Genomic DNA, 16314 nt, shown 5'->3' on the forward strand with positions numbered 1-16314 from the left:
TTGGTTAAACGTAGCCACTTTCATGGCCAATGGAAATGATACAGTGTGTGTAGAAATGCTAGTATTTGATTAGAGAACAGATTTCTCTAAAAAAGTAAAAACAAAGATTGAGACAGTTCCTTAATGCTTCTATGATTTTATCTTTTTGTTCTTGTTTCTCCAGGAGACATGTTTATATTTGGGAGTGAACATTTTAAGAAATGTAGTTGTTCATTTCTCCACTCTGTGTATAGTTACCAGGAGCTTTCCAAATGTTTCAATGTATGTGCTGGAGAGACAGACTTTTCAACTGTTGAAAAGCACCTTAAGTCTTGAGAACTATTTCCCTTTTGAATCAGCTACTTCTCTAACTTACTTGCTTTCTTTAATACTTGGCAAGTGGGAGTTTCCTTCCCAAGTCCACTTTTTCTATAAATATGCAAGGTAACTTAATGTTGGTTTCTACCAATAGAGTCCCATTCATGTGTATCCTGATGTTCCTAGCATCAGCACAGCATTCTAAGGTTAGAGCCTGGAGTCAGCATGGTTCTGCAGTTTTTGCCTGTCATTGTCTCCAGCCAGCTGTTATGGCCCCACACCCATTTCATTAGTAGTATTTGTTCCCACACTTTACATAATGCCTCCTTCGGAGTGTGACACACAGCTTGCCACAAACAATATAGAGAATGATGACATGGACATTACCAAAGAAATTTGCCCTTCTAGAATATGATATCCAGATCTGAACTATGTTTACATCTAAAAAATTCTAAGCATAATTCCATTATACCTCTGCCTCGTTTCAGATCTATAGAGGAGACCCTCATTTTTCATCTACCTCGTAATTCCTTTACCAGCCAGTATGACTTGATTTAAAACAGAAATCACTAGCAGTTCTTCTTGGTGAATGTCAATTCATATTCAATCAGTTTTTATTAATTTTAGATTCTGTTTTCTTTGAGAACCTACGGTTTCCATAGCTATTCATTGGGCTGACTTTGTTGGTTTTTTTTAATAATATTTGTGTCATGATTTACAAAACAAATACTTTCTGTTGGGTATTAGCCAAATAGTGTAGCATATTCAAAGGCCTGGGCTCAACCCCAAGTATTCAAAACAAAACAGGACACAAATCTTATTTTCTCCTCCCATTAAAAGGACTTTGAAGAGCCTCTGACCATCCTGTGGGGTATACTAACTCAGTCCCTCAACCACTGGAGAGCAGAGGTTGAGCAGGAACAGAGGCTACACGACTTGCCCGAGGTGGCAGAAGTAGAATTGGAGGTGGCTGAGCTCCTGAGGCTCCTTTCTTCAGCAGTTGGCTTATGCTTCTTACGGCCTCAGGTCTCAGAGCAGAGACCCATTGTGAATGGCACTGGTGTGGCTGGAAGTCACTGGCTCTACTGTGTGGTTTCAGCTCCTTCCGTTTCTTACACACATTTGCCTATAGCTTTTACTGCCAGTATTGGTCTCGCTCAGGTTTTATCGATGTTAAAGTTTGCCAAGCATCCTTGAAAAGGTGGTATTTAATAACTAGAGAAAATATACCCTAATAAGTTTTAAAGTAATCTGATGAGCTCATAAAATGCATTGTTGTTTATTTTCAACCACCAACGACAGTCAGAAAACCCCCTGGTATCCGATAATACTGAGTAAAATCTGGGGCTCATCCAAGCAAGGCTGTTGATACTTGTGCATCTAAAGGCAGATACCGACCAGGGTAAAGAGCAGTGGTCTGAGGAAAGAATTCAGAAAGGGACCTAAAATTTAGTGATGAGAACTATGCATCTGGAAAGGTCACCTGCTGTACACTAAGACCGAGTTGCAGAGCGAGCCAGTGCACTGCATTCCCTCTGGACCGAAAGTCTTTCCACTCTTGCAGAGAAATAGCTTACAAAACCTCTATTCAACTGCAGCATAATTTGCCTGCATCTACAAAACCATTCTGAGGATGGAACAAACTATTCTTAGTCTGGATTGATTTTTTTTTAACTCATTTGCTTTGCAGGGTATTTTTAAGTCAAAACCATGGAAATATTAAATATTAATAAAACTTTGTAAAAACCCTCACTCCAATCTTTAAGAAAATATTTCAGTCAAATGCATTTAACTACGACATTTATCTGCGGATACCTTTATTTTTATTCAAACTTTCAATTGATTGATTTTTGGTGATGGATGAAACACTAAACGTTCCCTGACTTAGACCTTCCTCTTTCTCCATCATAAACTGACATTTTTTTGTGGATCCTTTGTGCTGCAGCATTCAAAACTGCCTTTTTAAGAAGGAATGAAACCAGTGTTTGCTGCAGTCAGCAGATGGTTGTCACATTTTGTTTTCAGCACGCTTTACCACTTAATTCTGTTTTGCTGCAGCATCGGAGGCTGCCAGTCAAGCATCTGCTATAGCTTATGGCCTAGGACTGGAGCCACCGCAGTGGCACATGTTCAGAGCAGCACTAGTCTAAGATAAATGTTTAATAAGTGAGCCGTAAAAACACCTGGACTTTTATTCTTTAAATTTTACAAAACTGCGCGAGAGGTTTGGAGGTTGGAAACGATTCTGTGTAAGGTTGACGTGTGCTTTTTTGTAGTTAAGTGTATGAAAAATAATGCTTTTTTTTCTTTTGTGAATTCTAGCTCACCAAGGTGCTGTACAAGACCAGCCATACCAGCTGCCAGTGGAAATCGATCCTCTCATAGGTCTGTCACTTCTCTCCCTCTTTGCGATTCATTAAGCTCTGTATGGTGGCCCTGAAGTGTAGATTACAGTTGTTTTTCACTTGCTGGTTGCTGGGAATGGAATTTTCCTGATAAACCATTTGCATGCAAATTGGAATGCAATGAGCTGTGGCTATGCTGGTATTTCATCAACTCCCCCTCGTTGGTTTGCCTAATTTGAACAGGCCTAGGACGCGTGTCACTGAAAATTAATATGGATGCTGTAATAATGTGTGATTGAGAATGCGCATGAAGTACTGTCAGGATAATATTGGATCTTTTCATCACTCAGACTTGTTGATGAGCAGGAGCGAGGCGCGTTATGATGAATTGGTGCAAGCGTGATGTGATGGGGCTTCTTTGCCAGGGAAATTTTCATAATAACAGTGGGATTCTTAGCAGCACTGTGTTATAAAAAATAAAACTGTAATGCCAGGGTCTCATCATTAAAGGAGATGAATCCTTTCTTCCCGGGTCCTCTGTTCAGTCAGGGGGGTTAGTGTGCAATTGCAGAGCGGTTTCAAATTTGAAATATATCGCCCAGCCAATGGGAGTGTTAAGATATTTGTATTCATTTTCCTAGAGTCCTACAGCCAATAAATTGCCATTGGACGTTAAATTTGTTGAGGGAGAAAGAAAAAAAATAGGGAGGAGACAAGAAAGAGTCGCAGGGAAAGGAGAGCATCTGCAGCAGATGACGTAGAATTTTTAATTGCTGGTATGGTTTGGAGTCATTTAGCTGAGATCTCTAGCTAGCATTTGTCATTCTTATGCGTCGGGATTTCAAATGTGGTGTCACCAAAAAGGTTAAGCTTGATAACTTTTAGAATTAAAAAAAAAAAAAAGCAAACCATAATTGCCTTACCATGGGGGTAAGCAACCAGCATCGATATTTGGCCTTTAATTTTGGCAAATTTACCCTGAACAAATAAATTTGTTAGAATGTTACCATTTTACATATTAATTTTGCAAATGAATTAGCAGATTTATTATTTAAAAATCTATGTTCCCTATTTGCATGTTACCCTGTTTTTTTTTAAGTCTTCACCACAATAGAACACTAAATGGTTATCATTCAGTAGATGATTTTCTACTACAGGATGAACAAAACTTGAAATTCAAAAACAATTCATTAGTCATTTCCCCTGTAAATACTATTCTGAATTTCATTCTAAACCCTTAATTTCATTTTGCTTTGGAAAGATACTGCTTGGTACTTCTTAAAAGTAGCAAAGAAAAATGCTCACTCTGTAGTTTTAAAATCAGGAAAATAAAGCCCATTTGCTAAGACATGTAAAACACTCTTTCTGAATTATAGGCTCACCGCTTTAAAACATGGCAATGAATATTCTGTAATATAATTAAATGAATTCAGTCAATATGGGCAATGTTTCTTGGTAAAAGGCCAAATATTAAATATTTCAGGCTTTGTGGGTCTTAAGGTTTCAGACAGTTATTTAACTCTTTGATCTCAGTACCAAAGCCACCATGGACGGACAATAGATGGGTGTTCCTGCTTTCGAATAATGCTTCATATTTAATGACCTACAGGTATGACTCATTCAGCCTGTGGGTCATGGTTTACCACAGGAGCTTCCAGATTGCTGGCCATCAAACAGCCCCTCCATTCACCACAGTAACTGTGGTAGCCCAGGCTGACCTCAAGGTCAGTAGTGACTCAGGATGACCTTGAACTTCCGAGTGCTGGGATTTCAGGTGTGTGTGCCACCATTAAGTGTCAGTCCCAGGACTTCGGACGTGCTAGGCAAGGACTCTGTCAACCAAGCGTAATCCCATCCTCCTCACTAATCTTAAAATTTATACACAAAAGTTTTTAGCATAATTCCAAGTAGTTAAAATTTCTGACATAGTAGAAAACATTTGTGATATATCCAATGGAATCCCAATATCAAAATGAACTGGTATTCAACATCTTTTACTTTTAAAAATACATATGAAAACCTTCAACAGTTGGAAATTTCACCAAATTATTTTTTTACTTTTGATTTATTTCCTGTTTTCTTCACATAATTTTATCTTAACTCTTAACTGGTTATGCTATTATACTTTTCAGCCATGAACATATGTATGGAAAGTTAAAACATATGTCTATAAACTTAGATTGTTCTGTGCATTCAAGGTTCAGATTTGTTTTATGCTTCATTTAAAAAAATATTTGGAAATAAATAAAAACATAATACCCCAAAAGTAAAAATTAAAATCTTTAATTACACTGAGTAGCCTTTACAGCCTTTCTTTTGTTTTGTGCCGCGCACCGTGCCCCCGTCTGGGCTCTATGCGCTAGACCCCAGTTCGTGAGCTTTGGGCAAGGGGCTGGAGGTTGAGAATACAGACGCAGAAGACAGACCACACGCAGACCTTTAAACACTGATACCAAAAGGCCCCCTTTATTAGCACCATGGAGGCTTAAATACACTCCAGTCAATGGCCAACAGGTGAAAATCCCATATTCTGATCCTGTAAGCTAGGCACAGCTTCTAGTAACTTCAATTAGAAGGCTCTAGGAGGGAAGAGCAGCTGAAGGCCAGGACTCATTAGTCCCAACAGTTTTGTTTTGGGGAGTGTGTGTGTGTGTATGTGTTAAAATCTCATTCTAGCCAGGCGGTGGTGTTGCACACCTTTAATCCCAGCACTTGAGAGACAGAGGCAGGCAGATCTCTGATTTCGTGGTTAGCCTGGTCTACAGAGCGGGTTCCAGGACAGTCAGGGCTACACAGAGAAATTCTGTCTCAGAAAACAACAACTAAAGTCTCATTCTATACCCTAACCTGGAATTCATTATAGCGCAAAACAGCCTTGAACTCTAGGTCTTCCCACTGCAGCCTCCTGAGCGCTGCGTTCACAGGTGTGTGCCACCACTTCTCACCGCCTTACAGTTTATACTTGTAGCTAAGTATGTGGGCTTTTCAGTGTGGCACTGGAGATCCAGCTCTGGGCCTCAGCAGTGCTGAACACGTGTTGTACCACCAAAGTATAACCCAGTCCTATAATGAACTTTAATACTAAAGAAATATAAAAGCAAGCACTTTTTAGAAATAAGTCTTCATTTAACTAAATGGGGTGTTTCCCCTTCTAATAGTGCATGTGTTGATAAACATTATTTAACTCTAAGTTGGCTAGGTAGATTTGTTCAACAGAGCTGTCCCTATTGCTTTGATTTTGTAGCTGAGGAATGTTACATAAGAAAGTAGAGGAGAAAGGGAAATGTTTTGCTCTATGCCATATAGATTTTTGTACTTTTTGTAATATATAACAAAATTCACGTAATGATCTATTAAGAATCATCATTATGGTCTAATATTAGGTATCTTTCCTTTTAACCTTGCTGTTGAAGATTACTTTTAATGTTGATTAGCAGTGTGACTAGATCCTCATTCCAGTATCTTGAAGCCATCTGACCTACAAATTGATAACACCGAGGCATTCACTTTTTAGTATAATCAATATTTTTCATTGTTCCTGTTCCTTGGCTCCCAAGAGATTTTAATCCCCAGGGGTAAAGAACCATACAAAGATTATGGATAGGAGTATAACATGGTTTCATCTAAAGCAAAAGAAGAAATAAGAAAGAAAACCCACAGGAGAATTCCCAGGCAAATCAGTTTCAGACAAGAGAATATATGAAAGTTGAGAAACTAGAAATTGATTCACATAAAACCATCTGTGCCGTATCCCGTGGGAAGTCTTATACTCCCAAAGTAGTCATGTCCAAGTTTGGATGCTGCTTATCTAATCAAATATACAATATATGTATATCCTACAAATACATATTGTGGGATTGAATCACAAAGTAAATTTACAGACAAAACAGTGGGATAATATAAATGCTCTCATAAAGTGCCTGGGCGAGACAAACAAAGGATGTCCAAATGAACTAACAGATGGATCGGTGATGGACAGATGACAAAAAGCTTTTTGGTGTTAAACTTCAAGAAGAATTCATTTAGAAAATAGTTAAGCTGCTGGGTTTAGTGGTACACACCTATAGTCCCAGCACTCAGAAATAGAGGCAGACCTAAACAGAGTGAGACCCTTTCTCCAAACACAAAAGCCACAACAAACAAACACTAGTTCATCTGAGTGCTGGAGAAATATCAGCGTTAGTCACTGGCGCTGTGATCCCTCAATTCAGAATTATGTGCATGCCTGCCCTCCCCCAAATTAGTGAGAATTAATAGTAGATGAGCAAAAGTCATAGAAATACTGGCAAAAAGATGTTTTTAAAGGTTCTGTGTATAGTGAAGTGTGGCAGTAATCATTGTTTTTCTAGGTTTCATGGACTATATGTATCTCACAGTTTTACTGCAGTGGGCTATTCTGTGTGTGATTCATTGTAAAACCTTTCCTCATCTGCCACAACTTCCTTTTGTGTGAGAAGTAAAACTGATCCCCCTACTGGAACTCTTCCCATTTTACTATTGGTGCAGTTTCTTACCCCATTAACCTTCCAAAGCTCATTCTGTTACCTGTTGATTTTAATATAAGTTGTGTCAGCAGACATTAGCAGGATTTTATATGTATACCTGCATGTGGGGTGTGTTCTGTTTATGTCGAGGATAGTTCGGGCATCATTGGTTTTCAGCATAGCCCTGAGAATATTTTAAATGCTTTGTCTGCTTGTTTATTTGATTTGGCAGGCCTTCTGTTAAACCCCCCACATTATTTAGATATCATACACAATGACTATAAAGCCAGTATTTTTGAGTTTTTCATTAATATATAGTTTCTTCCCTCAAACTGAAAACTGGCATAAAGAACTTAATAACTAGAAACAGAAGTTAGACTTAACCACTCCGTTCTGGTTTCTGGAGCAATCAAACTTTCATGGTATGAAAACCTCTATCTGTGATGGAAAGTCACTAAAAACAACGGTTCTGTCTTGTTGGCTTAATAATATCTCCCCGCCCCCCCCCCAAAAAAAACATCAGAGTGACATTGCTCTTCTGACAACGGCAAACCTGTGTTCCTTTTCCCCAGTGCTTGGTGTCACAACCTGCCTAACCTGAGCCTTGGAGCTCTTGGGGGCAGCTGGCCGGGTTGTCACTCTCATCTCATCACTGAGTAAAGATTGAAACATGGCAGTGTGCTGTGACTTTTTCACCCACAAGGATCTTAAATGAACCCCCTCATTCTTGCCTTTTTTACACGTGTGCAGCTGTAAGCAGAGAGGACGGAAGTTCCCTTCTAGTCAAATTAAAGACCCGTAAAAGCCAAAGTAGTACAAGATGCTGCAATATTTCAAATATATGACATTTAAATCCTAATTCTCTCCCTTATGACAAAATGTTAAAGGTAATAGATTGTCACAACATGAATCCATCTCGTGGCAATAGACATAATGAGATTGTCAGAAACAACCCGAACCGTGGTGAGATCTAGAGGCTGTAACCTACTTGTCCTGGCCAAGAACTAGAAAGCATGTTTTGACAGTTGTACAATGTTTTTAAAAATGGGTGTATTCTACTTTTTTTCCCTCTAAGCAAACATTTTTTTACTGAGATATTGACTGTAATGGCTCCATTCCTCCAGCAGTCACATTGGTCACGTACTCTGGATCTCGTCTCTCCTTTTCTCACCCCCAACTCCCAAGGTGACGGGACTGTAGGATGTCTTTATCCATGTAAGTTTAGTAGTTTTTTCTTCTTCTTCCCTGTTCTCACAGCCTGCGGCACAGGGACACACAGGAGGCAGATAACTGACCTTCTGGACCAGAGCATCCAAGTTCATTCCCAATGCTTCGTCATTACCTCTGACAACCGCTACATTCTTGTCTGCGGCTTCTGGGATAAGAGTTTCCGAGTCTACTCCACAGATACAGGTAACTTTTATTTTCTTCATCCGTAATCCAAAGATCATGACTTAGCGTCAAGAATGCTTTCTCATCTTACTCCCAAAAATAAAGAGGATGTATCTTCCCTTTCAGGAAATAGTGGGCTACAACATTTGTTGTTGAGCTAGCTTCACTATGTTGTAAGAGGAAGTTTTTCAACAGTTTTGTCTCCCAAGCACATGTTTACAAAATAATAATTCCATTCTGTAGGCAAAGCTATGGATGTAAACACTGTACACACATGTACATACAATTTTAGACAAATGTACAAACATGTACAAACAAAGCTATGGATGTAAACACTATACGCACATGTACATACAATTTTAGACAAGTGTACAAACACCGAAGTATTTTTACATTTCAATTATTTAAAAGGTTTTCTGTTCCATATTAGGAAGAATCATGAAGTCTATCCTTTGAGAATAATCCTTGTCTTTCCCAATTCTGCAAAGAATCTTGCTGAAACCTCTGCCCCCATGAAGAGTAGCGACTACTGACTAAGCGTGTGACAGATGCTTTTGAAGTTCAGATCCCTGAGGGACAAACCAACAGCAGATATAATCCAAGGAATGTTTGCATGGCAGAAATTTAAACTATTGATAAATTTAACAGCATGTCCTTAAAACATTTTAGAAACTGTGAGAAGAAAAAATAAATATATAGGTAATATATAGTTGAATAAAGTTAAAGATTTTTTTTTGAGATAGGATTTCTTTGTGTAGTCCTGATTCTCCTAGAACTAGAGATCTACCTAGAACTCAGAGGTCCTCCTGCCTCTGCTTCCTGAGTGCTGGGATTAAAGATGTGTGCCACCACCACCCAGCTTAGAGTTAGATGTTAATTCCATATTACTTCATTAATCAATAGGACTGTAACATTTTAGCTGGTGACTGCTTGTTTGTTTCCAGCCACCCAGGCCTGAAAAATCACACAGAAACTGTATTAATTACAACACTGTTTGGCTATTAGCCCAGGCTTCTTATTAACTAACTCTTATATCTTAAATTAACCCATTTCTATTATCTGTATATTGTCACAAGACTGTGGCTTACTGGGTAAGGTTCTGGCACCTGTCTCCTTCGGCAGCTACATGGCATCTCTCTGACCCCACCTGTTCTCTGTAACTCTTCCAGCCTGGCTCTATTCTGCCCTGTCATAGGCCAAAGCAGCCTCTTTATTAACCAGTGGTAATGAAACATTCATAGCATACAGAGGGGGTTCCCACATCGTGACATGAACTGTTGTTGACTGAGTTTGTTTTGAGTACAGTGTCTTCCACTGTCAGATGCCCAGTCCCTGGAAGAAGATATGTCAGTGGAGAAGGAAATGCATGTATCTTGATTAATGCTCTGGTAGTGGGAATTCTACTTAATTGAAATTTTTAATTAAGTTTCTTTTAGCAAGTCCTCTTTCTTATGAAATGCATGGGTTCTTGCTCCTCTTAATAAGCAGGTGACTGAACAGTAGATGGTTCTTGACGGAGTTTAAATGTGTGACTTTTAGACTACTGTAGCACAGCTGAGAGAATGGGGGAATTACTCTCTTCTGCTAAAATATTTAGAGAATGAGCCTTAAAATTATTCGGTGAAAAATTTCTGTTTATTTTCTACTTCAGGAAATTGATTCTCATTTTCTTACAGTCCACTTTATTTTGATGTAAGTTCATGAAAGCAAACATGATCACCCAAGCCTTTCTGAGCAGCTGAGGGTATTTTCTTTTAGATATTTCATTTTGTGAGGTGGATTATTTTGAAATTAAAATTCCACAAACTTTATGTAGAACTGCAGAGTGAATTGATGTTTTCTAAAACTATTTCTTTATTTTACTGAATCTTCTGTTTTGATGGGCTATTTTAGATTTCTACTTTTCATTATTATAGCATAAAAGAATAACCTCAGTATTATTTGATGCACCCTCTGTCCTCACAGACTCTGGGTTACACATGATACGTCCCTCATAAGTTTTTCTTAGTAGTCTTTTAGACTGCTTATTGTTCTCACACTTTGAAAGGTTATTTTTAATTTCACACAGTAAGTTATTCCATGCTTTTTGACTTATAGTGTTTAAGTTTTGACAGTGCACAGAATTACATCACCATCTCACAGACTCTGTGCAGAACAGCTCCATGACCCCCAATCCCCTCATGTCACCCGCTGGATGTCCCTTTTTCCCACACTCTGAAGTCCTGGCAACCACTGCCTACTCACATCTCCAGGGTTGACCTTTGTCAGAATATGGGTAGAGTCATGAATTTTGGTATTATAAAACTTTTGAATTCATTGACATTCTCTATTATTTTTGTTGTATTATATGTATTAAATACCAATATATATTAAGTAGAGCTTAACTTTCATACTGTACTAATAATTTACATAATTCCTATATCCATTCTTTTTTTAGAAATTACAGAGTTCTTAGGCATACATATTATTGTTTAAGCTTCATAAAACTCTTGTGGAGTGGATACATGTCCTTATTCCATTTTTAGACAATATGGACAGAGATTTAGAGAGTTAAGTGGTATATTGAAATTTCAGTAGCTAACAGTAACAGAATGGGGCTTGGCCTGGCACTTCCGACTTTATATGTAGCATTCTCTCTCTCTTTTTTTTTCTTTTTCTACATTGACTCACACAGGTGTCACTGTCCGTGGTTATTTTGAAAACCACCATAATCTGTAGCCCTAAGTTCCTTGTGGGCAGGCCATGTTCCGTTAGACTTAACATAGTTGATATCATTTCACTTCCCCCCAACAGAAACCTTGTAATACCCTGTATAAAAAATATGTGACTCTGTGTATGTAAAATAGTCATAAGAAATAGCATTATTTTAAACTTCATATCAAGTTAACTGACATTTAAAAATTTATATTTTCTATAAAAGTGCAGAAAAAAGAACCCTCAAGTGATATTCCTTTTGTATGTCTTCTATGCATACTCAGCTGCTAGTTTTATTTAAAAGTAATTTCAATGAGAAAAATGGGAATTTGTGTTTTTATGACAATAGGTATTATCAACTAATTTTTTCCTTAAGTTTGGTGAAGAAGCAAGGGAAAATTGTATGATCAGTTAATATATAAAGGCAAAGCCATCACAAGTGTTGAATTCAATTATATTTTAGCACACAAGCCAAAAAAAAAATCTTCCTCTTATTAGATTGGGGAGGGGTATTTGGGTTGTAACAGGAAATTCTTGAAACATAAATCATGTTTTCATGGCACAACCAGAGCAGCAGAGGCAACAATAAAACCTCCCCCGGCAGTCAGAATTATTTTCTGGCCACATTTAGATGCAGTGGTGCGGAGTTCTGTGCTGGGATTGTTTTATTTGTAGCACAGCTGTCAAATAAAGCATTAAGTAGAAAATTTGTTCTGTCAAAAAAGGGATATTCTAGTGTTTGTGGTAATTTTTGATATTAATGTGTGGAGAGGTAGCCTGGTATTAAAGGAAACAAAAAATAAAGGCTGAAGAGCACTTATGAGATTATCAGAAAATAATTTACCAAAAGAGCAGCAGGTATTTATACTGTGATTTATTTAGAAGGAGCAAGCCTCCATATCACAACAGCAGTGGAGATTGCCGAGCTGGGCTGCCAGAGCAGGGCAAGCAAACCTGTAGAGAGAATGTTTGTTGGAGTTGAGCCTGCAGTTTCTAGAGAATAAAGCTAAGCAGGATTAGACAGGAAACTCCTTTGGTATAACGTTTATATCTTCCTCCCATTTGGATTTTCCTTCCATTCACTGATTTTAGATTGTTCTTTTTTGTAGAACGCATCACTGTGTATCTGTTCACTTTATTTCAGTGTTTGTCTACAGCATTAGACAACAAAGGCCCTGAGGGTGTGAACAGTGTATCCTTACCACTGTGTACATTTAAGAAAACCTAATGCTCAGCACCTAGTAGACGCTAGGTAAATTAAAACTAGGTAATTTTAGAAGGAAAAGAAAGCACAGCAAGTGGGTATCTGTTTTCCTCACACACAAGAGGAACAGGGTAGTGGCTTAAGGAGGAACAACATGGAACATTCTGTGTCGGTAATGACGGCTTCCCACCTGGCCCCTGAACTAGCTGGAAATGAAGTAAGCTGCCCAGCAAATAGTTCTCTGTGAGGTTCCGGGACCATTGCACCAGGACTCCTAGGTCTTTTGGGTACCTTGTACCTCACTTACCTAGTTGGTAGTGCTCACACAACTCGACAGTTGCTGGACTTCAGAACAGACCTTAGCTTGAGTAACATGTTCACTTCACTTCCGCAGTTCCCGAGCTCTCGCACTTAGGGAGAGGCCAAAGCGGACGTCCCTGGTCAGACTGTGACCAAGACATAACGCCAGTATGACTTACCAGCTTCCTTCAGCGGTGAAGACACATTGTGAACTCTATGGGAGTGCAGGCACCTAGCCTGTTTACTACTAAACATCTTCACTTAAAAATGAAATAAAAATTGATATACATTTCCTATTTAGTTTTAAAATTTTGAATTCTTCCTAGCAGATGCCTTACTGATACAGTCTGACTTTGTAAGAGAAATGTCTAGCGTCAATTTAGAAGGCTGAAGACATTTCAAAAACTTGTGGCACATTTAACAATTCAAATACTGGCCTTAAGGGATTTTTTTGATCTGCCTTAATGTCCTTTATTAACTGTAATTTGTAATTGAAATAAGTCTGAATTTTAATTAAATAAAATAAATTTTTATAAAAGAAAATATTTAAAAAGATGTGAAAAATAAAAAGTGTTAACTAAATAAAATTAAATAAGTCTGGTTTTAAGGTTGGTAGCATTTGCTTCTGCAAGCCTGTTGCTCATGAGTGGAAAAGTTGCATTTGACTTTTACCTTATGTAGATAAGTGTTTCACTATTTTATCTCTAAATTTTAAACATTTATAAAAAGTTTTAAGTTTACTGTAATCAATGATTTAAAATTTTAAGTGAATACTTTCTTATTTACACTTACTATCTTGAAAAGTAGCCAGGTGGCGGTGGTGCACACCTTTAATCTCAGCTCTCTGGCAGAGGCAAGTGGATCTCTGAGTTTGAGGCCAGCTTTGTTAAGTTTCAGGCCTACACAGAGAAATCCTGTCTTGAAAAACCAAAACAGAAAAAGAAAGGTAGGGAGGAAGGGAAGGGGAGGGAGGAAGGACGAAAGGAAAGGAAGAAGAAAGAAAAATAAAAGAGAGGTTATGTACTTTTAGATGCCAGCTCTTAATTGAGAGCTTAGGCCTCTGAATGTTGTTCTGTGTGTTCCAAGTAGAAAACTTTCATTTCTTTAACGTGTGAGTTCTTTTGCCCTGCCGACACTCAGTTGAGAGCATTGTGTAGCACTCATCTGTAGACTATAGGCTTTTCCAGGAAATGGTCGCAATGAACTAGGGTGGCTTAGAGGGGCTGTGGATGTGGTACCACAGTGTCAGTTAAGCAGTGACTCTCCACAGCAAGCACTTGGGGTTGTTGTTTTGTTTGTTTTTTCTTATTGAGCTATACATTTTTCTCTTAGTCTTGGTTTTTATGTCTGACACAGGTTTGTGGGCCACTCTTCTGCATAGACGTTGACTAAGTTCCTCTCCACTGTCCTCAGTCCTTCCCATTAAACTACTGTAATCTTGGTTTTATCATCACCCTTAAAAGAATTTTCATCCTTCAGAAAATTAAAATAAGGAACACCGGGGTTTGAATTGCAATCATGATAAACTGTTCTTTCATGAAAAGTTAGTCCATGTATAGCCTTGGTTTGAAAAAGAAGGAACTCTCTTCACCGTGACCTAAAAACAGAAGAGCTTCATTAGCGGAGGCTGTTAGGAGCTGAGTTCTGCAGTACTTTCACAGGAAGGCAGGCAGCAGGCTTTGGTTTTGAGTCACAGAGTAACTCAAGAAAGTGTTAAATGGTTCCAGGGTAAGGACTCTCCTGGGCCTGCTTTAACCAGTAAATATTATTCCTGTGTAATTTATAGTAGCTGTTTATAAGGATATGGTATCCTCATACTCAAATATTATTTGTTGAAATAGTTTTATCATATGCTTTTCAAAAATGTTACTGCTATTCACTTGATTTTTTGAAAGTATTATGGATAGTATTTAAAAACAAAACCTTACCAGGTCAGAACCTTCCCAGACTGAATTATCCTGGCATCGGTGTTCTGCAGGTTATGTATTTGCTGGAAGCTTGCTTTGTCTTTTAATTGCAGCTAAAGAAAATTTGCTTTATATTTTAGGAAAATTGATCCAAGTGGTGTTTGGCCATTGGGATGTCGTCACTTGCCTGGCTCGCTCTGAGTCATATATAGGGGGAAATTGCTACATTCTCTCAGGGTCACGTGACGCAACCCTTCTTCTGTGGTACTGGAATGGAAAAAGCAATGGAATTGGAGATAACCCAGGCAGTAAGTACTATTTTTTAAAGTGAACTTTTAGAAATAATGTAGACTAATAACACTTCGAGGGGGAAGCGCTCTTTCATTACGGTGAGAACAACACTGAATTATCAAGTATGTTCAATTTCTAAGCTGTAATTTAAGGTTGACCTAGACGGCATGATTACTAAAACATCCCATAGTCACTGATAATTCAGGTCCTCATATGAAACCTTCATTTTTACATTATGGTCATTCTTATGCACAAAGTAAACTAGAGGTGTTCTCATGAACAATAACATGTAACATAAAAGAAAAATGACGTATTATCTTGTTTATTAAACTCATGCTTTAAAAGAACAAAATAAAAGTTATGTTTGGAATCTATAACTTTATAAAATTATGCTTTTATTTACATATTAAAAAATAAAACAGGTCATAAAAGGCCAATATGTAATATTTAAATTGGCTCTTGACTTTTCAGATGGGAAATGAAAATGTTCACAACAGCATTAAACATCTTTCAGAAACTGCACTGGAGGCAGTAAAACAACAACACAAAAATGTGTAACCATTTAAAATTGTAATTCACAGAAGGCAAAAAAGGAAACAGCCACCATTAAAACCAGTCGCACACAACTGCAGTCAAGAGAGGGCTTTAAAAAACACATTAAGAAGTAGGAAAAACAATTAAAGGGACCACCTGAAAAATGAGAATTTAATTAAAATGATTATGACAACAGAGACGAGTTCCTGTAAGAATAGCTGTAGATTTCTGTTTCATAAGGTAGACATTTCTTAATTTAAGGCTGGTTGCAGTGTATTTGGCTAAGGAAGGATTTGTGCTGTCACCTAAATACTGTGGGGCGTTGTGTCTGGGTATAAGTGTATTTCACCCTGTCATGTTTTCGGTTGACTTCTCAGGTTGTGCAAAAACAGTTAATACTTGTATGAAAGTGAACACTTTGTTCAAAAATTTTTAGTAGAATGCTGATATTTATTTAGTAAAATCCAGAGTTTTTTTTTCAAAAATATTTTTTATTTTTATGTACGTTAGAGACTTTGGATTAGATCATAAACAAGCATTATATTCAGTTGATATCTAGTGGACATATTTATGACTTTAATCAAAGATAATCTTCTATGTGAATAGAATAGGAAAATAATTTTAAAGTTCTGATACTGTAGGTAATCCAGCCTTAGACGTCAGAGCAAGCCACTGCGTTTGCACTGTGGGAAAGTATACTTTGTACATGTCTCTTATTTACACAGTCAACTTAAAGAAGGTAAAAATGCAGGGATTTTGTTTTTCATTCTCTATAAGATATCCACTATCTGATCCTTCCTTGTGGGTGGTGGCATTCTAATGCCTCTTCCTTTCTGGCCTCCTAGATTGAATAACTACTTTCAGTT

General features: G+C 37.8%; 1 protein-coding gene across 5 annotated transcripts in view; it reads left to right on the forward strand.

The window, feature by feature from the left end:
• Positions 1 to 16314, forward strand: part of Lrba (LPS responsive beige-like anchor protein) — a 478393-nt gene that overhangs the window by 438231 nt on the left and 23848 nt on the right. For all 5 annotated transcript variants that reach the window (XM_075950353.1, XM_075950356.1, XM_075950355.1 and 2 more), the window contains exons 51-53: positions 2620 to 2682; positions 8384 to 8539; positions 14764 to 14931. In XM_075950353.1, coding sequence (XP_075806468.1) covers positions 2620 to 2682; positions 8384 to 8539; positions 14764 to 14931 — 387 coding nt within the window. The remainder of the gene's footprint in view (positions 1 to 2619; positions 2683 to 8383; positions 8540 to 14763; positions 14932 to 16314) is intronic.

This window comes from Microtus pennsylvanicus, chromosome 16, assembly GCF_037038515.1.
Source record: "Microtus pennsylvanicus isolate mMicPen1 chromosome 16, mMicPen1.hap1, whole genome shotgun sequence".
Taxonomy (NCBI): Eukaryota; Metazoa; Chordata; class Mammalia; order Rodentia; family Cricetidae; genus Microtus; species Microtus pennsylvanicus.